The sequence below is a fragment of the Orussus abietinus genome, unplaced genomic scaffold, assembly GCF_000612105.2.
Source record: "Orussus abietinus isolate OABI.00-Male unplaced genomic scaffold, Oabi_2.0 scaffold46, whole genome shotgun sequence".
Taxonomy (NCBI): Eukaryota; Metazoa; Arthropoda; class Insecta; order Hymenoptera; family Orussidae; genus Orussus; species Orussus abietinus.
In genome coordinates this window covers 373,419-399,892 of record NW_019394349.1, presented here as the reverse complement: position 1 = coordinate 399,892, position 26,474 = coordinate 373,419, and the positions used below count along the sequence as shown (strand labels likewise).

At 45.4% G+C, this 26,474-nt stretch overlaps 5 protein-coding genes across 12 annotated transcripts; 4 read left to right on the top strand and 1 right to left on the bottom strand.

Annotated features, from left to right (window-relative positions):
• Positions 1-8,320: 8,320 nt before the first annotated feature.
• LOC105702201 (multiple coagulation factor deficiency protein 2 homolog) lies at positions 8,321-10,672 on the top strand. The gene is made up of 5 exons (XM_012429580.1): positions 8,321-8,394; positions 9,924-10,075; positions 10,141-10,227; positions 10,287-10,432; positions 10,518-10,672. The coding sequence occupies exons 2-5, from the start codon at positions 9,924-9,926 to the stop codon at positions 10,652-10,654; spliced, it is 522 nt and encodes a 173-aa protein (XP_012285003.1). The 5' UTR covers positions 8,321-8,394; the 3' UTR covers positions 10,655-10,672.
• A 38-nt stretch (positions 10,673-10,710) lies between these two features.
• LOC105702200 (ribosomal oxygenase 1) lies at positions 10,711-13,191 on the bottom strand. The gene is made up of 5 exons (XM_012429579.2): positions 12,502-13,191; positions 12,150-12,427; positions 11,349-12,078; positions 11,087-11,273; positions 10,711-11,005 (listed from the first exon to the last, which is right to left on the bottom strand). The coding sequence occupies exons 1-5, from the start codon at positions 13,119-13,121 to the stop codon at positions 10,934-10,936; spliced, it is 1,887 nt and encodes a 628-aa protein (XP_012285002.1). The 5' UTR covers positions 13,122-13,191; the 3' UTR covers positions 10,711-10,933.
• Positions 13,192-13,301: 110 nt separating this feature from the next.
• LOC105702161 lies at positions 13,302-19,706 on the top strand. 3 transcript variants are annotated; one of them, XM_012429514.1, is made up of 7 exons: positions 13,302-13,831; positions 13,951-14,163; positions 15,665-17,583; positions 17,674-17,847; positions 17,921-18,064; positions 18,147-18,323; positions 18,721-19,706. In XM_012429514.1, exons 3-6 carry the CDS (start codon positions 15,679-15,681, stop codon positions 18,303-18,305), a joined length of 2,382 nt encoding a protein of 793 aa, XP_012284937.1. In that variant the 5' UTR covers positions 13,302-13,831; positions 13,951-14,163; positions 15,665-15,678; the 3' UTR covers positions 18,306-18,323; positions 18,721-19,706. The 3 variants fall into 3 exon arrangements, with proteins under 3 accessions (XP_012284937.1, XP_012284935.1, XP_012284936.1); XM_012429512.1 differs by having other exon boundaries at positions 18,147-19,706; XM_012429513.1 differs by lacking the exon at positions 13,951-14,163 and having other exon boundaries at positions 18,147-19,706.
• Positions 14,122-15,162, top strand: LOC105701948 (phosphatidate cytidylyltransferase, mitochondrial). Its single transcript, XM_012429108.1, has 3 exons — positions 14,122-14,185; positions 14,301-14,928; positions 14,988-15,162. Exons 1-3 carry the CDS (start codon positions 14,122-14,124, stop codon positions 15,160-15,162), a joined length of 867 nt encoding a protein of 288 aa, XP_012284531.1.
• A 347-nt stretch (positions 19,707-20,053) lies between the features above and the next one.
• On the top strand, positions 20,054-25,990 carry LOC105702159 (E3 ubiquitin-protein ligase RNF13). Of its 6 annotated transcripts, XM_012429505.2 has the most exons (10): positions 20,056-20,238; positions 20,473-20,548; positions 20,948-21,027; positions 21,175-21,503; positions 21,570-21,762; positions 21,828-22,039; positions 22,141-22,315; positions 22,393-22,554; positions 22,631-22,837; positions 23,003-25,990. In XM_012429505.2, the coding sequence occupies exons 4-10, from the start codon at positions 21,324-21,326 to the stop codon at positions 23,239-23,241; spliced, it is 1,368 nt and encodes a 455-aa protein (XP_012284928.1). In that variant the 5' UTR covers positions 20,056-20,238; positions 20,473-20,548; positions 20,948-21,027; positions 21,175-21,323; the 3' UTR covers positions 23,242-25,990. The 6 variants fall into 6 exon arrangements, with proteins under 6 accessions (XP_012284933.1, XP_012284928.1, XP_012284927.1 ...); XM_012429510.2 differs by lacking the exon at positions 20,473-20,548 and having other exon boundaries at positions 20,054-20,238; positions 23,769-25,990; XM_012429504.2 differs by lacking the exon at positions 20,473-20,548.
• The last annotated feature ends 484 nt before the right edge of the window (positions 25,991-26,474 follow it).

Below are 26,474 nucleotides of genomic sequence, written 5' to 3'. Positions count from 1 at the left end.
GGGTGACTCGGGGGTGACTCGAGGAGGGGCCGCGGGGCAGCGGGCTAACCCCTCGACCGGCGGGCGGCGACGCGCCGATTGGTCGCCGAGGGGGCGCGTTGCCCCGGCGAGGGCCAATGGCACCCTGGCTGTCTCCCACCAAGCCACCCCCGGCCAAGATGGCGGCCGCCCAATGAAAATTCCTCTGGAAAATAGCCTGCGAGCGATTCTCCGTATCCGCGGGGGTATATCCGCTATCTCCGAGCCGACCCCTCTCGGCCGCTCCCTCCCCCGCTGGCTAGCCCTGTCTTTCTCCTTTTTTTACTATCATCTCGCGGCAGATAGCTTTTTTAATTCTTTTTCCTTTTTCGGGATTTGATTGTAACGTATACCCGCCCCGTAGATGGGCTACAGGGCTGCGCGGACGCTCGCCGCAGGAGGGAGAGAACGAGACCGCGCGATGCGGCTCTCGCGGGCGAGAGAGAGAGACGGAGACTGCGCGCGTCCCAAACGAGGAGGCACCCCCCCGGGATGGGGGCGGCGGGGGGAATTGCCGCGTTACATCGAGCTGGGTGCGCTGCGATTGCCTCGGGGCTCTTCTTCGGGGGTTCCGAGACGTTCCTAGCCTGGCCCACCCCCGGCCGTGGAACGAACCATGGGGTTGGGTCGGGACGCACCCCGGACCCCCGGAAGGGTTGATTTTCGCACAATTTTTTCCCGCCACCCTGAGAGGGGCCACCTCCCTTTCGAGGGCCCTCGTCCGACGGGGGTGCACCACGGGTCGCCCGGGGAGCGATTTACTCGTGGTTCTTTTTTAAAACGCGACGTTTATGGAAAGGGGACGGCGCCTCCAAGACCGCGAAATTTCAGGTAAAGCCGAGCTTCGGGGCGGAGGGCCTGGAATATCTGTAGGAAACGATTCTTCCGTAAGACAATCCTTTCGACACTTTTCCTCGAGGATGTTGATCATCGGGTCTTCCGGGGCGAGGTCCTTCTTGCACGAGGAAAGGGCTTCTCGATCGGCCGACAAACAGAACGCCCATCGGCGCGTGCCGGCCAGTCCCGGGGCTATAATTTCCCCGACAATACCCGATGGCCGTTAAAAGCGGGCCAATTCAAAAACCAAAATTACCTATTGAGGTCGCTCTCATTGTCGGCTCTATCGACGGGCTCTCGCGCGATCGAACGGTTCCCAGGCTCCCGCGAATGGATCCGCGATACGCGACATGGCCGCCTCTGGAAATCGACTCATCAAGGGCGATCAAGATTCACCGTTCAAGCGAGACTCTCCGTCGAGGCGGGCTCTCTTTTCGGCTGTAAAAAAAAAAAAATACTAAAATGAAATTCCCATCACTAGATAGGCAGGAACTATAAAAGGCATCCCCGTCGAGACCCCGTCGAAAATGTCCTGCTACTCGCGTCCGCGTGATTTTTTTCCCTCCCTCCCCCCCGTCGTGTATTTCAAATTTCCAATTTTCACTGCAATTCGGCACAAACGCGCGCCCGCCGACAAGCAAAAGCTCCGGCAATGAAAGCTTTCCAAATTCGATAACCCGATCCTTCCCTACCCCCCCGCGGCCCTTTCATAATACTCCTGGCCGTGTGGACGCGTAAACGCACAAAACTCTCGCCGACTCGTACCCGCGCGAGTCCTGCACTCCCCGGGACGAATTCCACGTGGATTTTCGCCCCGTCGTCGTAACGTCAAACCGCTATTTGTATACGGACCCGGTTTTCATCTGCCTCCCCGCAAAGGGTAGATCAAACCGAACAGATTAGATTCGCCGATAGACGCGGCTCCTATCGGCTCCGGTTGCCATATGTAACCTTGCCATGGCACGGCCACTCTTCTAGTTTCCTCCCTATCGATGGGACGAGTCGAGTAGTTCTGGTCACCCTGGCTCGAAAAATAAAAATCAGTCCAATTTAACCATCTAATCACCCGATTTGTATTTTTACAGCCCGATTCCCGGTCAGCGGACACATTTTATCCTTCTATATCTTCCATTCAAATGGCTGGCTGCAAACCTGGAAACAGAAGAAAAAGAAAAGAAACTAGAGCGGGCAGTCGTGAAGGCGTTCCGAGCTTGTAAGTAGTCTACCATACGTATTGAGAAGGGAATTGTCCTTCTCACCCGATTTGATCTAATTTCAGGAGGGTGTGAAAAAATTCTGCAAATCAATCGGAGACGGTCGAGAGGAGGATCCCTGGCAGGACCTGAGTGGCGAGTTTCTTTCTTTTTTCTCATTTCATTCTTTCTTTTTTTTTTCTTTTAATGTGCACCAGCGAAAATTCAACGTTACCTGGTAAAATAGAGACGGCGATTGTCCCGTGCCCATATGGAGGAGCCCGCCCACCAATTTCCTGGGCGCGCGAATGCGCGCGGGTGGATGCGGCTCGTGTGCGTATAAATGCCCCAGTGTGCGTATTAGTACCCACGTGTGCGTATTAATACCCACGTGTGCATATAAATACCCCCGTGTGGACTCCGGTTTCACCTACGCTGCAAATCAACGGGCCGTGTGGGTGCACGGTCTTCCTCGATGTAGTTTGTTCGCGGCTAGTGTGACAGATTTTCACCACGCCCTTCCGATATGGTTCCTCGTGCACCCCGACGCTGCCCTCCGGCCTCCCCTCGACGACCCCCTCCGCTCCCGGAGGGTGACGTTCACTGGCTTTGATCTATTCCCGATCTTCAGGGACGATATCGGCAGCGATAAATCGGAATTACAGTCAAGGGCGATCGTCAAGGAACCCGACGTTCCGCGACGAAGGTCCTGGAAAAGGACTTCGATGCTGGTGAATTTGAGAAAAATTCAATTACTTTAATTTCCAGACGCTAAACCTGGATTTTTGGTACCCACCGCTGATAGTCGGGGAGCTTTGGTACTTTTTAGAAACGGGGAACAACGAAGAGCGCGTTGTGCTTTCTACAACGAGGATAAATTCAGGATGAATTCTCGCGATTCAGGAACCATCTTGGAAAAGAAGAAATGCTCGCCGAAGAGGCGCTCGAAATTGGCCCATTCACTATAGGTCCCAATATTTTGACGTGGTTTTATTGACGGCACGTGTGACCAATTCGCAGCCACGTGTCGGCCGACTCGGGGAATCAAACGTGGAAGCTGATAAAAAGACATTCGCCCGCCCAGTGACGTTAATCGACTCAATTTGTACAGGGAGTCCCTGTCCACGGCCTCCTGGATTTTCGGACCGCCCCCGACGTCGGTCCCAAAATCTGAAATCCTCCGTAAATATATATAAAAAAAAAATGGAGTTACATTCTCGGAAAGACAGATTTTATCAATTAAGCCACTGTCATATACCTCTTGGTCCAATATCTGGAAATCCCGAGAGTAATCGAAAAACGGTCCTTGCATTTTCCTGGAGAAAATCCTCGGCCGAGACTTTCCGAGGGCTTCGGCTCCCTTTTATCCTCCGACCACGTGACTTTCGGCTTATCCCCTCGTTTCCTCCGTCTCGCTCGCTCCGGGGGTGGAGGCGTCGCGGCGTCTCCCTCCCTCTTTGGGTCTTCGGGTCTTCTTACCGTCCTCTATCGAGCTTCCTCCCTTTTTTGCCCTGTTTCGCCCCAAGAGCGCTCCTGGCGGAAGCGTCACGTACTGCTCTGAAACAAAAACGTAGCGACGTCAAATGCGATTACCAGAGCTGCGAGAGCTGCGAGAGCTCCAGAACGCGGATGGCGCGCTAGGTTAGGTGGGCCGGGGACCGTCCGACGCGAGGGGGGCCAACGGAGCCCGAGAGGGGTAGCAGAGTTAGGTTAGGGGTTGCAGTCGGTAGATTCTGCGAGGGCCGAGAGAGCGAAGCCAGGAGGTATGTAATACGAAAAATCGATCACTACGTTCGACAAGGCTGGGTCCGTGTTTCCCGGGGTTCCCGGGTGTCCCTGATTCGGGGTGCGAACTCCTATTACCGATTTTAATTCCCCCGAATTTAAAATAACCCCCCTAATGGTAACTTACGGAATCTTGCAGGTACCTTCGTTTCATCCCCAAAGCGGACGATCGGATCTTAAATCGATTGCAACGCAAAGTGCACGCTGAAATGCAATGGACGTTATCGAGAGAAATCAAAGGTGAATTGAATAATAGTAGTATTATGTCATTTTTAAGAGAGAGGAATGTAATGGAATTTTTCAAATTTCTGTTTAAGGTCTCCCGAGGAGGCGACTATTGGGGGTAATGGCGGAGTTGGGGCTCTTGGGTTTAATGTAAGTGGGACGGATTTTGGAAGGGTGCGGGAGTGGAAAGCGATTCCGTGACACCCGTTAGAATTAAAGCTTCCACGTTGGCGATGGCGGGGACTGACGATGGTCGCCAAGCTTCCATTAAAAAGTTGTTAAACGCAGCCTGACGGCGCCCCGCGGCAAATTGGAACCCCATCGTAAGTCGTGCTTCTATATAATGTACACCGCCCGTTAAGGTGAGCCATCCACGAGATCGTGATATCGGAGTAATTAAGTATTCGACGCGATATTTCGATCAGGCAGTCGATTAAGCCCGCGGAACGGCGGCACGATTTAATGACGAGTCGACGAATCGAGGCTCGCTTCGATTATTTCCCTGATTAAAAATTGCGGGTTTACTCTCCGTTCAGCTCGTCTCTGGCATGGCTTGCCTACGCGGTTTATCGTAAAAAAAATTAATTCGGAGTAAAGGAGGTCTTCTTGATTTTTTCCAATTTTCTTTCATTCAAGGGAGGCGAAAGATCCCAAAGCACTTCCGAGTCGATGACGACTTCTCATCCTCTCCTCTCCTCCACTTCATCTTCCTTTTCCACTTCCACTTGGGCTCTGTACCGGTAAGAAGCTCTCGGAGAAGTTCGACGTTTTCTGCTATACCTGGACTGAAAACTCCTGGCCGGAGTGGAGGAGAGCTTAAAAATAAGAGGAGAGCGCTCTAAAAAGCACCTGGCAAGAGGAAGGAAAGCTTCGAGGTATATAGAGGAAGGTAGCTACGGGGCACATAGAAGTGGATATATGTACACCTAGGAGTCGGGGGCTGATTCTTCAACGGAATTATTTTCGCTCTCGCGTTTGAAAAATTCAAGTCGCACCGTTGATGCATCGAATATCTCGATAATCCACTACGAGTTAATCGCGCGCATCTTTCTCTTTTTTTTTTTTCAGACTTATCAGGAACCGATTGAGACTTTTGCCGATATTTCCGGATTAGAGCCGAGACGAGAGGAGGCAAAAATATCCCGCAAAGTGCGGGGATCCAGCGAAAGGGTTGGCGGCTTAATCGTCGGGTACAGGAAATCCAGGGGACAGCGTAGAAGAGCTGCGGGAAGTCAAAAAACCACAGCGGCATTTCGAATTCTTTTTGCGGAGCCGCGCGTACGCAGTAAGAGGCCGGGGGGTCAGCTTTCAGCGTAACGCGGTTAAGAAAATATTTTTAAAATAATTTTGCACTTAGCTCCCGGTTAAAAGAGCTTTCAGCCCTTTTTCCCGCTCGCCTCGTCCTCTTAGGTGTATTTAGCAGGGCGAGGGCGGGGAGGAAAAGCGTCACGCGAGCGAGGGAGAGAGAGAGACCGCGAACGGAAGGAGGCAGCGAGCCCGAGAGAGACGGAGACCGTACGCAATTCCATCCCTCTCTCTCTTTCCCTCTGGCGAGTTTTTCGCGAGCTTTCATTTACCCCTTTCCTTGCTAACTGAGTTTCGGCCGTGCCGGGAGAGCGCCGGGCCGATTCGGGACGATAACTTCTTCATACGCACGATCGCTTTTTAACCGGCGAGCTGGGGTGAAAAATAAAAAGCCGTAAACGGAATCCAACTTCGACGCGGTCACTCGAGAGATTCGCGGCGAGGAACCGGCCGGGAAAATCAATCGCTGCCGGAGGAGTCGCCATTTTTCGCATCCCCATTTTTCCATCGCCATTTTTTTTTTCTTCTTTTTTTTTCGCCACGCGGCTCGGTGCACTTCGACGAGGAGTAATTCCATGAAATTCCGGCCCGATCGAACGGGAACCGTCTCGGATTTCCCTATTTTATCCGACGAGCCTAAGGCGGTGCGGACCCATCGCTGCGTTTTTTTATCTCGTATCCTAAGAGAGCCTAAAAAAATCCGAGCCCTCGAAACGTTCTCACCGCTTTTGAAATTCTCCAGGAAATTGGAATTACCACGCATGGATTCGTTTGCAGAAACGAACCGGGTAACTCGTTTCGGGGGGAGTATGTCGCGAGAGTGGGTAAACTAATTGCATTTATTTTTCCGCAATTATTCCGCAGGTTCTGGCGAGGAATTCGCACCGGAGGGCTGCGGAGCGACGAGGACAGGAGGCTGCGGAGAGAGGAGGACGCAGGGGGGAAGGAGGGAAGGAGAGTCGCGTTCAACCATCCGGAAGCTATGAATATATTATTTGGCGGCCAGTTTCAGCAGACTACGATCGGATGGAACATCGATCACGGTTGGCGCATCCCTTTGGGCAATTTTCATGCGTCAGAATGCGACACCGCTTGGCGGCCGGTGCGCGCCTCGGGAGGCGAAAAAAGGACCGATCATTTCGAAAGAATTATCCCCGTCCGTTCGTCCCGCCGACGTATCCGCCAGCGAAAAAAGGAACGTCCTTTTTTCTACCGCGAATGAAAAGGGAAAAATGGCGGCGGAAAAAAAAAAGAATTGACACGCGAGGGAGGGAGAAGAATTAATCGACCGGATTGTCAAGAAGCAATCGACCCGAAGCGAGCGAGCGATTCTTTAAAAAAGGCCCACCTAGGAGGTCCAGCCGCGAATGTCTGCAAAATTGCCGAGGTCGAACGTGAATCACTCATTGTCGTCGAGTTACTCTCGAGCAGATAGTTCCGAATACCCTCGTTCCTCAAAAGCTTCCGCGGAGAGTTCATAGCAAACGGGCATATTTTCGGGAATTTTTATTTCTTAAAAAAAAAATGCAATCGGCTTGTTTTCATGCGGTCGATCGCTTCCATCGAAGCCGCGACTCTTCTCGTCGGGAAAGCTCGACATTCCGAGGCTTACATTAGTGTCGCTGTATCCGGACGCACGAAAAGGGAAGAGAAACGGAGGGAACGAGACGGGGATGGATAGGGACAGCGAGAAGAGAGATGTCGAGGGAGGGAGGCGGAGAGGGAGAGGGAGATAGAGAGAGAGATAACACACAGCGAAACATCCACTCCTGTACATTGTTTGTGGCTTGGAATCAATAAAAGCATAGCTTTAGGCTACGCTCGTTGCCATGGTAACCGGAGACCCATCCGCTCTCTGTTGCCGCTCAAAAGTTCGAGCCCGCCTACCTCCCTGGATCATCCGAGAATTCTCCTCGCGAGGGCGATTTAGATATAGGGAATACGACCGAATTCCGAGACACCGAACCCCGTCAATCTCTCTTCCAAGATACTCCAATCGAGGGGACGCCGTGCTCTTTCGAGGCCCTCCGGTTTTTCGCGCTTCGGCCGCCATTTTGAAACCCTTCGCTCGGCTCCAAGCGACGCCATTCTCCCGTTGTTCGGAAGAGGCCTAGATTTATCAGGATTTTTTGATAAAACGGGGGACAGGAACCAGGGAAAGAGAGGTCCATCGTCTCAAGGGTTTGCTTCGATTATATAGAAACTTTTTTTCCAATGATGCGGAAGCGGAGCGGTGGGGAATTTCTCATGAGAAATTTTTCTTTATTCCGACATCTCACGGCCGGTTTTCCTCGGCGCCATTTTGAAGATATAAGGGGGACAAAAGAAGACATTACCTCTAGGGAGTGGGCCGATAATGAGCTCTTCGTCGCGGGCACAAGGTCAAAGAATACGGGAAAGTCCCTCGGGAAATTTCTCAAACCGGGTTTTCGTTTCTTGGCAGCCTGGGAATATATACTCGGTACATAAGTGTCTTCGTATGGAACGTGAACGGGTATTCGATAGTGTAAGGATGTTCTAGATAATTTACGAATTACGAACGGCAGTTTGCCTGCTAGTACTGAACAACCCTTTATTTTTTAGGAGCCGAAGACTGTCCACGCTGATTACGAGGAACCAAAATCGAAGGATTGACAACCCTTTGGTCCCTCGATGCAGAGACTCTCCCGGAAGTTCGTTAGCGCCGAGGCGATCTTCCCCGAGCGACCGATTTCACCAACTTTGGGACTCGGGATTGAAGTTTCCCCGGAACAGGGTTAATCCCTCGTTTTTCCTCTCCCGCCTGGGCCTGCCAGGGGTTCGATCAGAAATCCAAAACGAAACGAACCCGCCCCTCGGCTCGCCCTCGTGCCGAGCAACTCGGCCAGCACGCAAACTCGGAAAAACGTCGATAATCGCGTGCACACCGAGAAACCACCTAGGCAGCTCCTCTCGGCCAACCTTGTGCAAGATCCACGTGAGATCGAGGGAAGGAGAGAGATTCCGAGTCGATCGATTTACCGGACAAAGTGGCGATCCAGACCCCACCAAGGTAAATCGCCATTTTCCCAGCCGAGTCGCTTCGCACCCCGACCGGGTCCTGTTGCACCCTCGCACGTTGGGCGTCGACATAACCTTAAACTCCACATAATCTGCCTCCACTCTAGGATCGGCAACGAAGGAATAGTCCCCCCATAAAAATACAAGGACCCAGAATCCCTATTTGGACGCGTACAGACATTTATTATGGGTAGAAGAAAGGAAGCCTTTTAACATGGGGTAAGACAAAGCGACAGATTGCGACGGGATTGATCTTCAATGAGAATCAAGGGACCCGGAGATCCGCGGATGTCGATAGTCATGGTTTTGCGTCTAAAAGAGAGGGTTAGTTAAAAATGCATCGCATGGGGAACGCGAAGCTGCGTTTTAAGGTCATTAATAAGTAGGGAGGGTACTCGATGTGCCTTTGCTAGAGAGAGGGATTATATTAGACCCGAGATGGTGCTTTCCACTTATTTATGGGTACCGCTTGTAAATACTGCACCTTGTTACGAATGGTCGAAAGGCTGCACGAGAAATGAGAGCGGTTCAAGAGCGGAAACAGGTCCCGGATTCTTTGTAAGGCGACACAGGTACATATGGGCTCTCGATGAATGGACCAAATGATATAAATTATTTATAGATTTCGACACCCATGGGGAGAGACGTTCGGGACCAATTGGGGTGCCCGCCCCGTGGGGGGTCCACTTGCACCGAGAACCCCCTTGGGACCCCCTCAACATATGCATTCTCCCCAGACCCCTGTAAGCCTGTAAAATTGATTCCTAAGTACCTCGGTACTCGGACTCGTATTCGTGTGTCTTTTGACACCCATCTCCGATCACCGATTCTCCCTGGCGAGATAATTATTCTCAAAAGTAATTATCACCGTACACGTACGCCGCGTAAATATTCCAGAAATTAATATCCCGCTTCGTGGTCATTTTCAAAACGTTATCGATGATAAACTCCAGGTTGGTAGATACATATTTTGTCGCGAAATGCGCGGTTCCTGGGTCCCTTGTTGGGGATCGAGTCGATCGATTCCTCGATCCTAGATCCGGCAATAAAATCGTAGAAGGGCCCGTAGGCCATGTAGGCCCCCCGGGGTCCAATCTAAATCAATGGGCTTGTGGGTAATCGCATAATAATTACTGGGACCCCCCCTACTAGCCCATCTGTCGTTGACCAAGGGTGTTCATCCCCTGGAAGAAGCACTACCACGTAGGTCTTGTCGACGCCGTCGTCCCAGCAGGTCCTATTGTCATTCAGAGACCGTGTCGGAGACCGCAGAGCTGGCTCCTGACGATCGCTCATGCATGCGTCGTGGACAACTTTGAAAAAAGTCCTTTAAAGTCTTGCGAACTCCCTTCGGTGCACCCTTTATCGAGCCAGGGACATATTTAAAGGAAGGATCCTCCTTCTTCCTGGCACTACCTGTTGCGAAATAATACGAAATAATTTATTTCCTGGTATAGCGACTAGATGTGTACATTTTTTATACGAGTATGTGGCGTTGCTTATCATTTTGTGATAACATAGATGATCCTGACGATCCTCCTCGGCCTCTGCAGCGGATCGACCTGGGCTTTTCGTGGACCTCATCACCCAAGAAGCAGCGTCTCCCATCACCATTATGCACCTCAAAAGGATGTCAAATTAACGCAAGACGCCGAATTACTTCACGATGCAACGTATGATTTATGTTTTTATGGCACCTTAAGTAATTCACATTGCATATTGGAATATTTGCCGACAGACACTTGAAGGAGGACATGGGGTCTGTTGCCGATCAATTGGACATCTCGAAAATGACTGAACAGGAGCTTGACTTCTTTTACTTTAAGTAAGTTTCAAGCAATTATTCATATGCGGTGCAGATATAAGTGGTACTCTGATTTACAGCCTCCACGATATCGATAACAATACAAAATTGGATGGGCTGGAAATGTTGCATGCTTATCAACACACGCTTCACGAACAGGACGAAGAGAAAGAATTGGCGGACTATGAAGACAATAAAAATGCCGATTATTTGCCCTGGATCATTGGTAGATCGTTTTTTTATATACTTTGCGGTTCGATGGTAGTACCTTGTGTGAAATGATACATATATATATTTTTTTTTGTTAAAAGAACTTGTGGACAGGACGCTAGAAGAGGATGATTTGGACAACGATGGCTATCTAGGGTACATTGAATTCGTTCTTGGCAGGCAGAGAGATAAGAAGGAAACGGTCAAGAGGGATGCCACGCTTACGATAAGACAATAAGACTACTGCTTCCGCCCATCGATGAGTTTTAACATCGATGGATTTACTTTTCACTATAGCCGACTGTTGCAAGTGACTGAACTAAAAATTGTACATACATATATTACGAGCCATGGGAACAACTTTTGCTTTCCAGATTTCATATTTATTTGTACTCGAGTAAAGTAAAAACACACGTCGCCTGCACCTGTTGTAAAATTAAAAGTTTCACATAATTTCTCGTCCATTTCGGCAGGATTAACAGTCGATAGTCGTATCCGTTATTGGACGTTTATTTATTCATTCCATTTCGGGTAAGGGTAAGTCGGTCACAACAATGCCCCTTTCCCACAGATCCCTCGCCACTTGAATCTAATCAAGGAAAATTATTTAATCGTGTTAGTAAGAGAAAATGCCGGAAACAGCCAAACTTCCTTACGAAAATTATCTTACCTTATTGTCTTCCCCTTCAATTGGTAAATCTTCTACGGTAATATATTCTGGGTAATGTTTAATAATTCTTTTCACTGCAGGAGCTAACTCTTTGCTAACTTCCAGAAACTGGGGCTCGAACTCGTGATACTCCTTCGAGTTCTCGCAGGAATAGTATACTTTGAAGACATCCTCCTCTTTGACCAACCTGATCGATGAATTAAATTTTATTTTTAAAACCATCGATGCATACTTATTTCAACGTAGTTTAAAAAAAGTATACCTTATACAATGTGCTCTCAATAGTCTAATCTTCGTAGTGGGTTCAATTTCAACACGATTAACTACTTTTCCATTACTCATAATCTCACCACCGTCATGTATCGAGCAGACGAGTTCTTCTGACGTAGGGACCGGTGGTAAAAAATCATGAATATGGCGTTTAGCCATTTCATCGGCAGCCTTGTCGATATCGATGTGCTTGATTAAATTTTTTAATAATTCTTTAGTCTTTTCAATGATTTTCTTTCTATCCTCAGATTGATCCTCAGTATGCACCAGACCGATGTGCTGAAGATAATTTAAAGGTAAACCTTCGCGATACTCAATATTACTGTTAATTGCACATTTCAATGCTTCTGGAATAAGTTTCTCCAGAAAATCGCCCCAGCTATTTCTTTGGTAAACGCTTAATGTTATGTGAAGACTGTGAGTACCCTCGACGGTTTCACCTTGGTGAATAGTTCCACGTGGGAAATACAACAAATCACCAGCATTTACAATTGTATCTAATATGGGTTCTCCGATTTCCGATTGATCAAAATTTTTTGAAGAATCTCTTGCTAAAAATTCATAGGCACTCGGCGGTTTGTACAACCTCCACCTTTTTTTACCTTCGATCTGCAAAATAAATGCTTCAATATCGTCATAATGAGGAGCAAAGCCCTGACTTCCAGGAGGCGTCAGATAGGAATTTGCTCCAACAAAGCAACCAAAAAACTCCTGAAGAGTAGCTGAAAAAATTAAAATTAAGTGTAACTTCCAGTAAATATTTTTTTTAATACATTTTAAATATATATCATACCATTTAGCATATGTAATTTTGGTATAAATGTCTGAGGATTCAACATCCTGACTGAGCAATCATTTAAGTAGTAATCCCAAACTATGCTAGCAAATGCACGACCAGGAGGATTGTGGGTTTCCCTAATGCCGTTTGAATAGGAAGTGATGTCTAAATTTTTTGTGAACAATATATGCTCATCCCTTAAAATTTTGTCAAGCAACTGCGTGGACATAATATTTCCATAATACTTTGGAGCATTTCTTTTTATATGTAAAGGCGCCGATTCCCAATTATTCCTGTAATAAATATAATTTAGAAGATATTCACAAGCTGTGTGAAATACAAAATATTTTACTATCGTATAACTTACTTAAAGAAGTCAGAAACATCCAATGGATGTATCAACCATTGGAACAATTTTTTGCCTTGTTCGACCGAATCGATAATCGGATCTGCTTCTTTATTTGGCTTTTTGGCATTCACAATGCTAATATCTTCCTTTTGTTCTATATGTTTTATTTTATATTTTTTTTCACCTCTTTTCATTATAAAGTCATGCATTCCACCTATTTTTTTCGATATTTTATTCTGTCCTTTCGGTTTATACAAAACGACTGCTCGTGAATTCTGCAAATTCTTCTTTGATTTCTTATTTGTTAACTTTAACAAATTACTCTTTAAATTAAATTTATTTTTAATTTTCCCAATAGGCTTGTCAGCCTTCTGTGACGATGGAGGGATACATTCTTTGTCAATGTATACAAAGCTTGATGAAAGAGTTTCATTTGCCGGTGAGAAACTTTTACTTTTAGGCGGTTTAGATTTCGTTAGAAATTTTACCCTTTTCTTATTATTGTCCTTCACAGTGGCGCAATCCCTTTTGGAGTTCTGTGTGTTCGACTTAACCTTTTTGGCTTTACTTCGGTCAACTGAACATTTTCTTTTTTGCGAATATACAGAGAATGCAGATACTTGTTCGCCATCGTTCATTATGAAACGTTGTAAACAGTTAAATTGTTTGTAACAAACGTGTCTTAAGCAACCGGCTACCTAACGTACGGCTAGCTAACGTACGAAACCAGAGGGCAGCACAGAATGCGATCGCCCGATCCTGCCCGTGAGCAATCTCCCAACTCCTCATCTCTGGTAAAGCCGATCAAAGGCCTCTATTTCTCGACGTCGACTATCGCGATCTATGGCGGTGTTTATCGAAACTAAGAGATCTCGAGAGTAGCAAGAAGCACGGAGACGAACCATCTACAACCTTAACCTCGGCTCGAAGATCGAAAGCAGAAGCCCGAAAGTTCGTACCTTCACGCCACGCTGTTTGGAGGAGTAAATACCCGTAGTCGAATAGAGCACGCTAGGCCCTTATAAAGGGGCTTGGTCTAGTGGTTCATGAAATTTTAACGCAGCATCGGAAAGCACGCTCCGAATCCGTTGCAAATCCGTGGTTATGGACCTATCGTGAGGTTCCGAAGCGGTCTCGGACGAGCTACCCGCCATTCGAAATTACCAAAAAGAGGACCAAAGTTTTACGACGGATTTCGTGGGATTTGAAATACAATCTAGGACGAGACTCGATGCGTGAGCTGCGAAGATCCGGACATGACGTTCTCATGTTTCTGGCTCTCGCATTTTGGAATTAGGCAATTTTAACTCGCCCAGGCAAAAACCGCAAAAACAGTGCATCGTTCCGAGTAAGTAGTCCCTATGGTTACGACATTCGTGAAACAAATTTCTAGGTTAGTTAGCGTTAGGACCCTCGTACTGGCGATGGAGAGAGGAAGAAAGACCGGTTGACTTTAAATTTTCGTAGTTCATTAGCTGTGCGCACGGAGATTCCGTCGAGAAGTTAGAGCGCAACGCAAAGGATGTCCAAAAAAATCCGTTGGAATTCTCTGCCTCGGTAGAAATCAGAATTTAACGATATAAGGCTCCAGGGGACCTGTGATCGAGGAGATATATCGGGGAATGAAATGCAGTGATCATGAACTACCTCTCTGCGACCCTGTGTGACTTTGCGAATCAGGCAAGAATCTCAGAGTTCCTGGGTAAAGAATAAGATTACAAGTTTCTCGGTGTCGATACGTCCACCAGACTACCGCCAGCTGGATGTAAGCAATGAGCCAAACTTTGAGCGATCTAAATCGCTAATTGTCCAGTCAGGTATTCTAAGAGCCATGGAAAAGCTCAACCAGATTTCACGATTCAGAACGATCCTTAAGAGCTTTCCACAGAATATTAAATTTTGCTTCGCTTATGGCTCTGGGGCGATGAAGCAAGTTACTGACCCCAGTACTAACATGTTGGATTTAATATTTGTCGTGCGCAATTCAAGTCAGTGGCACATGGAGAACTTACGTCGCAATCCGAGTCATTACTCTGGGCTTATGAGGATATTAGGTCACAAAGCTGTCACAAAATTGCAGGAACATTCAGGAGCCGGGATATATTTTAATACTCTTGTAAAGACGGCAGAAGGACGGACTGTCAAGTATGGCGTGGTATCGGAAGTTTCTTTAGTTGAAGATTTATTAGATTGGAACTTCTTATACCTAGCTGGAAGATTGCACAAACCAGTCGAGGTACTGCTGGAACCGGATGAAAATTCACAACTGCAAACTGCTTTGGTTCAAAATTTACATTCTGCTATTCATGCCACGCTTCTTTTATTACCGGAACATTTTACCGAAATCGACTTTTATAAAGTTATCACTGGGTTATCGTACAATGGAGATTTTCGAATGATTTTTGGGGAAGACAAAGACAAAGTGCATAATATCGTTGTACCGCAGTTAGAGAACTTTAGAGTATTATATACGCCCATTTTGAAACACTTTGATAAATTTATAGAGATTCCAAGGACCAAACAAGTAGCCATTGTATGCAATCAGGATACAAGCCCACTGGCACGAATTCATCATTTGAATCAATTGCCTCGAATTCCTCAAGTAAAATTAGTACGATCCTGGACAGAGGGTCCAAGATCAAAGGATACCGAAGATTGTTTACGAGCAATTGCTTATGATCCTGAGTGCAGTGAATATTTGGAAAGGGTTTTACGCCAAATAGTTTGGAAATCCAGTGTTTCTCAAAGTTTAAAGGGTATTATCACTGCTGGTTTTCTGAAATCGGTAAAATACAGCTTTGCGAAAATAATGAAAATGATAAGCTCATATCAAAGGCGAGATGTGCTAAATGTTCCAGCTGGCGAATCGACTAGAATAGAAAAAGTAGTTCAAAATGTTGTAAAAGATCGGACAGGCAGAAAAAGTACATAGAAGCAAGTTGAACAGTAAAAATCTTCAATTCTCTTTGATTTTTGTCAACTGTTATTTGCATACGTGTATCGTCAAAATCATATCTGTGAATAAAGTGCTATAACTACCTGACCTCGTAAATATTTCTTTAGCTTATATCATTTACCCCGCTAAATTAATATAGCTCTGTTTAGAAATATCTACCTTTACAGTTGTAATTATCCTTAAAGAATGCTAGAAATAGAGGTAATAAAAATCTCGTATTTTCAGAAGGTAGTTAGATTATGACGACGATGGACTCCGATTCTGAAAGTCAAGATAGCGACGATGGACGTCGTTTCCGCTTCGAAGCAACTAGAAAGGACGTCGGTGCAGGGGTAGCGCACTCAAGGAACAGAAGATCACCTCTTCCAGCATTTGATCTAGAGCGTCGATCTCGATCAAGAGACAGAAGTGTTCGCGATAGGAAAGATCATGACAGGTCGAGGAACGCACACGACAAAAAATCTCCCACACATAACGAGAGCTCTCGGAGGATATCCAAAGATCGTGATACAAATGGCAGGCACGATAAGGAGTCCAGGAGTTCAAAGTGCAGGGACGATAAGGATTTAAGAACGAGTGTAAATCACAAAGACCCTAAAGATTCGAAGGACTCGGGTCCGAAGAGTGGTAAAACTAGTGACAAGGACTCAAAAAATTCTAGAGTGAGACCCGTAGACGCGAGAGATTTAATCAGAGGGAAAGAGTCAAAAGACTCGAAGGATCGCGATCGAGATAAACGGCGGTCGCAAGAACGGTCGCATGAAAGGAACCACGACGACAAATCATCGGAGAAGCATGGAAGCAGGGGCCGTGATAGGTACAAGCATCATTCGAGGGATAGAAGCCGTGACAGATCAGTGCACACTGCTAAAACGAAATCATCTCGTGATCAGCCCATCAAGCACGAACCAACTCAAAAGCTGTCAAAAAAGGAGGACAAGGCGAAGACCTTGAAAGAAGAGCTTAACTCGCCGAGCATAATTCTCGATCAAATTGGCAGTGACAGCGAGTCTGATTTAGGTGCGCTGGATTCTGACGTGGGACCAGTTTTGGCTTTGGACGATCCTGATTGCAAAGATTTAAACTTGTCGGACTTTGAGATCGTTTCGGACACGGAGGAGGATTCCTCCGGAGAGTCGGCCAGCCAGTCACCGGCTAGAGGACCGATAATCAAAGGGGAAATTTTGCCTCCGCATTACTACAAGCCAAGAATCAGGCAGCGTGTTTCGCGACAGCAGTACGAACGCATAATGAAACATCAGGCGGTGAGGAACAGGCGCCTTTCTCAGTTGCACAAGGTAATTCCGAGCAGCGGCGACGAGCGGTTGCCTGGTTCCCGTGATAGTAATCCTCCTGCCGTTTCAGATTCCTTACTAGGTCCTGCTCCGTCCGAAATTACATCCACACCCACTGCGATAGAAGATCGAGCCTGCTGTGCGCGAGAACAGGGGATACGTCCCGATGACAAAGACATTATTAATAAAAGAAGTGGTGAAGAACCGTGTACCGTGGATATAAATATGGATCAATCGAGTGGTAGTGGTACTAGTGGAAAGTCGCAAGATTCAAAGGAAGCGAACAGGGGCTCTGCTTACGGACCGGCCTTGCCACCTGTGCCTACGCAAAGTTCAAGTTCAAGTCAGTGCAACAGTGATGTGCCATCTGCGAACCTCGCCAAAACTGATTTCTTAGTTACTACCGATAAGGATAATTGGTCAAAGTCAAGCTCTGAAGTTGATCATCCGACAGCCTCGAGCGATGACAAACCAGAGCGTGTCTATGGACCTGTGTTACTTGTTCGGTCGGACACTGACAGATGTCATACGGTGACATCAGAGGAGCCTCGCATCATAGGCCCCAGTTTACCGGATCATCTTCAGAAGCACTCGGCAGAATCGGAAGATGAGAAAGAAAGTATCTTTGGGCCTGCGTTACCACCGCATTTGATGCCGCAAAGCTTCATCGGACCCACTTTACCACAAACTGTGAAATGCAATGACAGTGTAGAACACTCGGTGTCGACTTTGGATAACGAAGATACCTTTGGGCCGTTGCCACTTGATCATCCAGCTGCAAAAGATTGCCGAGTGCAACAGGAGTTGGAGGAAAGAGCAAAGCTGCTGAAAAACAAAATCAAGACTGAGGTACTTGTTAATACGTGTTACCTCGGCAGGGTGTTGACGTATTTTATGGACGATACTTTTATTTAAATTTATAATTTTTTTTTTTTTCAGGACGACGTCGATGAAACAAAACGCGAGGAATGGATGATGGAACTTCCTCCAGCACAAGCCGTAAATCTTGGACTGGGACCACGAAAGTTCAGAGCCAGACCGGGCCCAGATATGTCGGACAGATCTAGCTGGACCGATACGCCAGCAGATAAAATTCGGAAACGAGAAGAACAGGTTTCTAATCCATCATCTTGCATTATTCTTAATCTTATTTTGCACTGTTCTAATATATTAACTCTATTTAAAGAGGAAAGCTTCACACGAAAAAAGTGAACCATGCTTACCACCACCGCAGCAACAGCAACCTGGCACATCAGAGAAGTCCACATCTAAGAAACACCAAGACTCATTATTGGAACTGCATCAGAAGAAGCTTCGGAAGAAAAAGAAGGTAGTTTAATAATTACTGAACATTCGTTTCCTTGCGTGATTATTCGTTAGCAGATTGTGCTAATTGTATTTTTTCTTAACAGAAAGAAGAGAAGGAAGCTAAGGAGACCGGTAAACCCATACGCCGACCATTCGATCGCGATATTGATCTGCAGGCCAATCGTCTTGACGATGCCAACAAGAAGGCAATCTTCATGAAGGCCCGATTACTGGACGATAGATTTTCACGAGGGAAGCTCTAACATTTGTATCGATTAACTGTAAGTTGAACTATCGTAACGCATATGTTTACAATTGACGACGAATTGAAATTAATGCACCGTTGAGTGCATACCAAGTGGTATCGTACTGCCAGGTGCCTTGGGCTTGAGAAAGCCTCCTGCTTTTGTTCACGGATTTTACACGAGGTGTGTGTGTGTGTGCAGAATTTGAGAGAAGACTTGTACAATACATGATCGTCCCGTTAAGAAGCTCGATATACTTTTTTTTTCTTCTGTCGGTTTCATTCCTGCGATTGCGTTTGACATCCTCGAGTTTCTGGGATTTTAGCGAGAGAATTTCATTCGAATGAAATTCACGAGAGTCGTAATTTTCTGTGTTACGTCAGCTGGATTGTATACATCGATCGTCGCATAATTGTGTAAATACTTGTTCTAGGTAAGCTTGGTATACATAATTAGGCACCTCACGAGAATGAGGCCGTAGAGAGTAATGAAGATAATTATTGTATCTTGGAGCCGCTATATAAAGGTATTTTAAGTCAAAAACGACCGGTAGGATTATGCGAATATTTTTTTTTTCTCCCCTTTAGTATATATGCCGAATAAACATTATGAAAATGAAATGTTACATTCGGCATGTGCGTACCTTTTGGTTCTGATGACAGGATTCCGTGGGAACGTGGAATGATCATGTTCTTGCAGTCGTACGAACAACTGTAACAAACGGTCTAATTATTTTCAAGGGAATTTAGGTACGAGAATTGTAAGGATAAAATTTATCATAGTCCTCATCGAAGACTTGCTTTGACTGTTTACGGTAATAATATACAAAACTTAAGTAATTCCTGTTGGGATGTATGATAAAGCTACGAGAAATTATTACGACTACGGAGTGTAGGTTAATAACGAGATCTGTAAAAGTCAGGAGTTGGGATTTTTTAAGTACTCGATTGGCTCGCTAAATTTTTACTTCTATTATTAGGAGAACGATGGATATACTTTAAATGTTTTTTTTTACATTTTAAATAATTTTAGGGCCCCTTGAAAGTGTTGCGAATGTTTTTTGCTGCATAAGGATTAATTGGACCTCTGTATATATTTTATTCGCCGAAAGGTCTACATTTGTTGTTAGAATAAATGTAATTCCGAAGACTCGGTATGTCATTGCGTAACGATAACCGTTACGTTTACTTTTGTCAAAAAAGGATTTATCAACTGTTACCGTTATTTCCCTTCTTCTTAAGGTTGGAATTTCATATTGAGCGGACAATAATAAGTATAATCTTAGGAAGTGTCATTTTTTTAACAGTGACGTCATATCCAAAGCGTGAAGTATGCTGTGTATGCATAATTATGTACATAAAAAAAAAAAGAAATGGACTTGAAAAATAACGAGATCTTCACTTGGAAGTAGGCAAATTATATCACGTTATTTCATTATCCCCGCTGAAAAGCATTGATGAAACATTATTGTTAAGTTTGATTATACTTAAATTCCTGGTATGTTTGAATCGGGCGAAGATTGGCGCGCAATACGAAATGAGCTCGTGACTTCCGGTTTGGCCCGAATGAGTCACGTGAGGAAGTCCATGAATCTCCGAGTACATTAATCGTCAGATCTTTACAAAATCGCGGAGGAGGAGTAACTCAAACGGTTACTCGACTTCCAATGTTTAATATTCACAATATAAATCATAACTTAACGATAATTTTGCATCCTGGGACGCGATTACCAAATCCGAAAGTTTGACCGCTAGGCGATTGGCGCGCCGCTCAGCGATGGCCGTGTGACATCCGGTTCGACTTGGTACTCTAATTTCCGCGAGAAAAAGGTTAAACATCCTAAGTGCATTCGCCAATTGTATCGAAAACTCATGAACGGGCGAGAAATAACCGCAGTGGAGTATCCTGTGGTTAGAGGGTTGCAGTCCGACTGATTTGAAGGTGTCTAAATGTAAGAGTAAGCTGCCAGTACAGTAGCTCGGTCACCCGAAACTGCGCGTTTGATAACATCCTGGAATCTAACTTGACAGTTGGGATGTATCCATCCTCTGTACCGATAATCGACGATTACGCGCAGTTTTGAGGAAATTGGATAATGGGGCTGCGACTGCGTTTAAATTTCTCACGCGACTCATCTTCGGCTACGGATTTGCATGATTGATAACCTAACCTAATTGTCATACAGTAATTGAGCGAGGGCTTAGCAGGGGCGATACGCGAATGTGCGTATCACATTGATGTGGCTTGGGCTGGATCAACGTGTGCGTACAACGATGGTAGAAAAGGAAGAAGAGCATCCGTTGGGCAACTGACCTATATCGTATAAACTTTGTTCGCACGATCCATATAAACGATTTTTTTATATCGACACAGCGATCATTAAGTACTGCAGTGAGCCCTGCGAATTATGTGCATTCTTGCATCGCTGTGTTAGTACCATTTATACAAGTCGGATGCGTCATACATTGAGACTGTTTCTCGTAGTTTGTTACATGCAGTGTTTTGAGAGATTTAATGATAAAGAGATATCTACCGTGTTTACTATTGATCTGGCTGGCAAAGTACTGGTTTAAACATAGCTTGGATGTTGCGTACCTCGGATGTGCTTCGACAAGTGCTTACGATGATTCTGCATTTAGATTTACCATTTGTCATTGCAGGTGCTAACGGTTGAATTTTTTCATAGTGCTAATTGGAACTAATGAATTGTATAGTAATTATATCGGAGCCCGTTGGATTGGTAAGCATAAGGATTTATTAATCCGTGTTAAAGCATGTATTTATATTTTTTAATGCTAGATTTTAACGAACGTATAATGTCAATAATTTGTAGTTATGGGTGATGAAAGAAATAATGGGTTTCTGATTGTGGCTCTTTCTGTCGTAGGATGACACATGTTTTTTTAGAGAGAATGATTGTAACGTTATCGGATAAGTAAATTTTGAAGTACAGTAATGGTTTGCAGAAGTGAAGTTTCTACCTATAGATAAATTTGAAAACTTGAATGAGAAAAGGCACTTTTGACCCATTAAAAAATGCCAATACGATCTTTAAGTCACAGGGTCCAATTATGGGTTGTACTTCTGACAATATGTTTTGCCTACGCGAATGCAGACATTTTAGTATTCTCGGCAGCAGCCAGACATATGGTAGAGGAAGAATTCCGAGATGTACCGGCACGATTCGGTGGCTTAATACCATCAGTAGGAATTAAGGTAATTTAATGATAAATAACATCAGAATAAACCAATGATAACATGTTTTTTTCTGATAAATGGCAGGGAATGGTTGTGTACAGCGATCCACCTTTAGGATGTCAAGAAATAAAACCACCACCAAATGTTTCCAATTTCGAAGGGAATTGGATAGTACTGATCGCCCGTTTTAACTGCAGTTTTGCAATAAAGGTTCGAATGGCACAACAAGCAGGTTATGATGCAGCAATAGTGCACAATGTTAACAGTAACGAATTAGGTACATGTCATTTAACAGTACGTAATGAAATGTTCACAGTATTTATGAAATTGTGTAAATTTCAGTACCTATGTCAGCCGAGGATCCTGTAGGGATTACTATACCATCGGTGTTTGTTAGCGAAATCACAGGATTGATTATTAAAGAAAATTATTTGTACGACCAATTGTACTTTGTTTTGATCAATGATGATCTACCATTCAATATCAATACTCATTTGCTCTTGCCATTTGCCATTGTTGTTGGTATATGTTTCCTCGTCATGGTGGTATTCATGGTAAGATTATTAAACATTAGTCCTTTGAGTTTGTTTTGTCGATGTTCTTATGTTTCTTGCAGGCTATTTCAAATTCGATAATTCGTATAATATTTTTCCAGGTCGTAAGATGTATTAAAGACAGGAGGAGGCAACGCCGTCACAGACTACCGAACTCCAGTTTAAAGAAAATTCCTACGCACAAGTACTCCAAAGGTGATCCCTACGAGACATGTGCTATCTGTTTGGACGATTACATAGAGGGGGAAAAACTAAGAGTGCTACCTTGTGCGCATGGTAAGATTTAGAATTTTTATCGAAGTAGTCGGAACCAATTAACAAAATGTACAGATTGATTTCGTTTGTCTTAACAGCATACCACTCGAAGTGCATAGACCCATGGCTGACTAAAAATAGACGCGTTTGTCCCGTTTGCAAGAGGAAGGTTTTTGCGGCTGATGAGCGAGTTATTACGGACAGTGAAAGTGACTCTGACATTGACGATTCTACGCCACTGATTCGCGATGGGCACCCAGGTATTCTTGCAGTCGTCAAAGAAACGTCAGGTTTCGAATAACTTGACAATTTGCTAATTTCCTTTTTATCATACAGGAACGCAGGGAGGTACGTTTACTCCACAGAGAGAGAATCCGTTCACCCGGGCGAGGAGATCGAGAGACAGACAACCGTCCAATATTTCTAACAGTAGTTCAGAGTCGCAAACGAGTTTGTTTAATTTTGACGAAGAAGAAAACGCGAACGACGGAGAGCCACCCGGAACCGCTGCTTTCGTGGTATCGGACAGTCACAGCATTAACGGTGAGTTTCAGATTTATAGAAATACCTAGTTAAACACGAGAGAATTAATTAACTAATCGGATATGAGAAGAGTGCCATCCTTCAACCGCATTAGATATAAATATTTCGAATATATCTCTTATCACGCGAAAGGGTTTGTCAGAATTTTTTTCTTAAAAAATCCAGGTGAACCACCCGAACTGGAGCGTTCTACGAGCAGTACCATGCCACACACAGTGACATTGCGTCCAGACCTTCAAGAGCTGCCAGCTCCAGTAATTCAGATCACGCCGATGAGAAATTCCCCATCCTCTCGTTCGATGACACCGAATTCCTTCCATTCGATTACATCTCAGAGTAACTCGTTATCAGTATACAGTACCAATATTCCACCTAACCACGAATCTAATGACTTTGTAGCGTAGTCGTCTCGAAGGATCATTACCGAATTCTCTGACACTTCAATTGGGCCATTCGAGGGTTTGCCAAAGCAAATGTTCGGTGTGAATGTACACGGGACCGTAGGAGTAGACGGCGATATGTACGAGTAACGACACTCGGTACATTGATCGAGTGAATTCGTATTCTTTTGACCGACGATTGTTCATTACGACTGTGATGACGAGCACCGCAGCTACTCTGCTGGTAGAAGGAAGGAAGCTGGAAAGCGCTTCGAAACGAATCGCGTGCGATTCTCCTGCCCTGGGATGTGAGACCGTCTCGGTCGCGGTACTCCTGGAGAGAACCGGGCAAAGGATTATTTTCTACAATCGATTAAGAAGGGCTTACTCGAAGGAACTTTCTTTATTCGCGAAAGGAATTGAACGCGAGAGCGATAACGATTAAACGTAGACTCGCGAGCGATTGGCAATCGTTCCTTCGAGTAATCTGCGTTCTTCCCTTCTCACTCGACGGCTTGGTCTCGTTTCGCTGATGGTCATTTTTTTCGCAGGAAGGCAGAGTGCATGTAACTCGTCGGCAGCCGGGATAATTCTTCGTTTTCCACACGGTTCTTTGGTCTGCGTGTAGTTATCGCTTAAGACTTGGAAGACTTTTTGATACGGCCGATTAAACGAGTGGTAAACGCCAAAGCGTCGTTGCGTTGAAATGGCGTCGCCGTCTGTACAGATTTTCTGACGATTCTCCCCAATCTCGGCTCCCTTGTGTGGGACTTGTACACCATTCAACGTTATCCGAAAATGTTTAACACTATCAGCTGTGTACGTATATTGTCCGCGACTGCTCGCAGCCGCGTTATCGGCCCCGGGTGTTTCTCCGTGGCATTGTGTGAAACGATACGCAGTTCCCAAGCTTCGGAGTTACATACGGCGTACACAGTTTCCACCGATTGCGCGACGGTCACGTTTCTTTGGGAGGGATTTGATAGTTTATTTAAATCGACCGGACCTCTAATGGTACTCTAAGATCCATCGGAGGTTCCATTAATGACGTAAGGGCCAGATAATGCTCTCCGCTTTCTGCCAGTTTCGAGGTGACCTCGTTCCCGACTAGGTCGACTCCCGGGGTCATCAGTCCATCGTTTGCGATCGATCCTCGCGTAGGATTCGTAGGTTTTACTCAATCAATTTTTTTACGCTTCGGAATCTAACCACGTGGGTGGAGTGGACTCGGTCGCGAGGTTTTTCTTTTTCTTTTTTTTTCTTTTTCTTGACGGAATCGCGAAACGACATTGGCCTCGATTGCAAATTCAATTGACCGCGACGGGGTCGGAGAATCTGTAAATATTACTCGTTACTATCACTCGGAGAACCGAACGCGATAATTCCTTTCGATGCAGGACGTAGAGTTAGGGATTAATTGAAGTCTCCTAGGATTAAGCGAAGAGTCTCCTGCCCGAGACGTTTGTTTGACCGAGTTGAGTCTCTGTAGATGTAAGGCTCTCATTAAAGGTTATTACGTTTACATATTGTCTCCAGCGCATAAACTCTACTAACATACCCGGTTTTGTTAAAGGGTGCGGTTGATAAGCTCTAAGGTCCAACCGATGCGAGTTTTAGTTACGTACCTCGAAATATTAGCTCGAGGGACAAATTCCCACCGTTTTTAACGTAACGTCTGCGTACGTATTACAACGTATTAAAACAATGGGAATTTGTTCCTCGACCTGACAGATGATCACCTGTTACCCTGCACCTTTGCGTACCTCAATTTTGCGAGGGCCGTTCTTCTCGATGACTTTCGATGAAAACTGTCGCGATAAGGCTGTGCTCCTTTGTAATTTTTTTTTTTACTTAAGCATCTGAGATTTGTCTCTTTAATCGGTAATAGAGTATCGGTATTTCTGACAATAGATAACGAGAGGTAAGTGGTCCCGGAGAAATCTTAGGTGACGAGTTACGAAGCGAATTGGCTGTGACGGAATTTCTTTCGGAGAGTTCCTTTTCTATTCATTTGATACGTTGATCTACCGGGATTGCGGTCCCCGAAAGAATTTCCGTCCTTCGATATTTATCGGTACATCCGTTTCTAGTTAGTGCTGCGATGGATGGAAAAATCATATTCTTGTAATTGGAATTTATTTCGCGACGGAAGAGGAGTGACTTCCGATATTTCCTCTCAACGGGTAGCCATTGTTACGGGCAAATTAATCCCGATACAATGGCCAAAATGAAATCGGACCTTGGTAGTGTGTTGAATATATCGATTATTTCTGTAAACTGTTATAAGATTTGTTTCAGAGTATAATGATCCAGTAAAGATTATTTATACAGTCCCATTTAAGGCTTTAATACACCGGACGATGAATCTCCAGTCTCTCTAGGTGTTAAAAAGAAAAACGAAAAGAAAGGTTGCTAGGCCTGAGTGTCAACTACATACGAAAACCTGGATTTTCCACCTCGCCTGATTTTTGCCACCCGAAGTGTATTCTGCTGTAGGACTTTTTTACTAAAGATCGTCATCACGCGAGAGAGGGATCTCTGGCAATAGTCGGGACTTGCAGTTAAAAGACGATCAATTTGTAAGCAGAGTTGTAAAAAGCTATGTAAATAGTCGACGCGGCAGAACCCGTTTGCGAATTGTACATGTACCAAAACTAATATTTATCCTCCAATTACGGACGTTCCGTTCCCAATCATCTTATTACCGCTCTATCGCTATAATTGTCTAGCATTTATTTTAGATAGTATACGTCCCGAATAAAAATAAACTGTATTTATATTTTTCATTCCGCCAGAGAGGTGTCACGGTTTCTTTCGGAGTCGGATATTCGTCCAGTTCCGAAAGGACTCGTACGGGGAGAAATCTGCATCCGAGTAACCGCACGGTCCGCAAAAGAGCAAATGGCATGCCTCCTTTCCCCAATTAAAATCCAGGTGAAAGGGTCTTTCTCATCCGGGTTGTTAAACGCCTGGAATCCGGGAACGTACCGGAAAGGAGCGAACGACGGCGCTTTGTTCTCGCGGCCGATTTTTAAATGCGCCTCGAATAGGAATGGTCCAGGACAGAAGTGCTCGAGGCCATTGATGGCCGGCCATAAAGGACGAATCGCGTCGCGTTATAAGCAGCGTTCAATTTCACTTCCATGGAGCCTCGTGAATTTTCGCCCTCCGAGCGGCCCGTTAGTTCGCGAAAGAGGCGACAGGGACGCTCGCGTCGCGGCGCGAAACCATTCGACTGGACCAGGTCCTTGGGAGGT

Coding starts and splice junctions, on each gene's coding strand:
- LOC105702201 (XM_012429580.1), top strand. CDS start 9,924: ATGATCCTGACGATCCTCCTCGGCCTCTGCAGCGGATCGACCTGGGCT. Junction 10,076..10,140: donor GAATTACTTCACGATGCAAC/GTATGATTTATG, acceptor ATTTGCCGACAG/ACACTTGAAGGAGGACATGG. Junction 10,433..10,517: donor TTATTTGCCCTGGATCATTG/GTAGATCGTTTT, acceptor TTTTGTTAAAAG/AACTTGTGGACAGGACGCTA.
- LOC105702200 (XM_012429579.2), bottom strand. CDS start 13,121: ATGAACGATGGCGAACAAGTATCTGCATTCTCTGTATATTCGCAAAAA. Junction 12,428..12,501: donor GATGTTTCTGACTTCTTTAA/GTAAGTTATACG, acceptor TATTTATTACAG/GAATAATTGGGAATCGGCGC. Junction 11,274..11,348: donor TTGAGAGCACATTGTATAAG/GTATACTTTTTT, acceptor TTCATCGATCAG/GTTGGTCAAAGAGGAGGATG.
- LOC105701948 (XM_012429108.1), top strand. CDS start 14,122: ATGAACTACCTCTCTGCGACCCTGTGTGACTTTGCGAATCAGGCAAGA. Junction 14,186..14,300: donor AAGAATCTCAGAGTTCCTGG/GTAAAGAATAAG, acceptor TTGTCCAGTCAG/GTATTCTAAGAGCCATGGAA. Junction 14,929..14,987: donor CATAATATCGTTGTACCGCA/GTTAGAGAACTT, acceptor ATAAATTTATAG/AGATTCCAAGGACCAAACAA.
- LOC105702161 (XM_012429513.1), top strand. CDS start 15,679: ATGACGACGATGGACTCCGATTCTGAAAGTCAAGATAGCGACGATGGA. Junction 17,584..17,673: donor AAAACAAAATCAAGACTGAG/GTACTTGTTAAT, acceptor TTTTTTTTTCAG/GACGACGTCGATGAAACAAA. Junction 17,848..17,920: donor TTCGGAAACGAGAAGAACAG/GTTTCTAATCCA, acceptor CTCTATTTAAAG/AGGAAAGCTTCACACGAAAA.
- LOC105702159 (XM_012429509.2), top strand. CDS start 21,324: ATGCCAATACGATCTTTAAGTCACAGGGTCCAATTATGGGTTGTACTT. Junction 21,763..21,827: donor TGTTAACAGTAACGAATTAG/GTACATGTCATT, acceptor TGTAAATTTCAG/TACCTATGTCAGCCGAGGAT. Junction 22,040..22,140: donor TCGTCATGGTGGTATTCATG/GTAAGATTATTA, acceptor ATATTTTTCCAG/GTCGTAAGATGTATTAAAGA.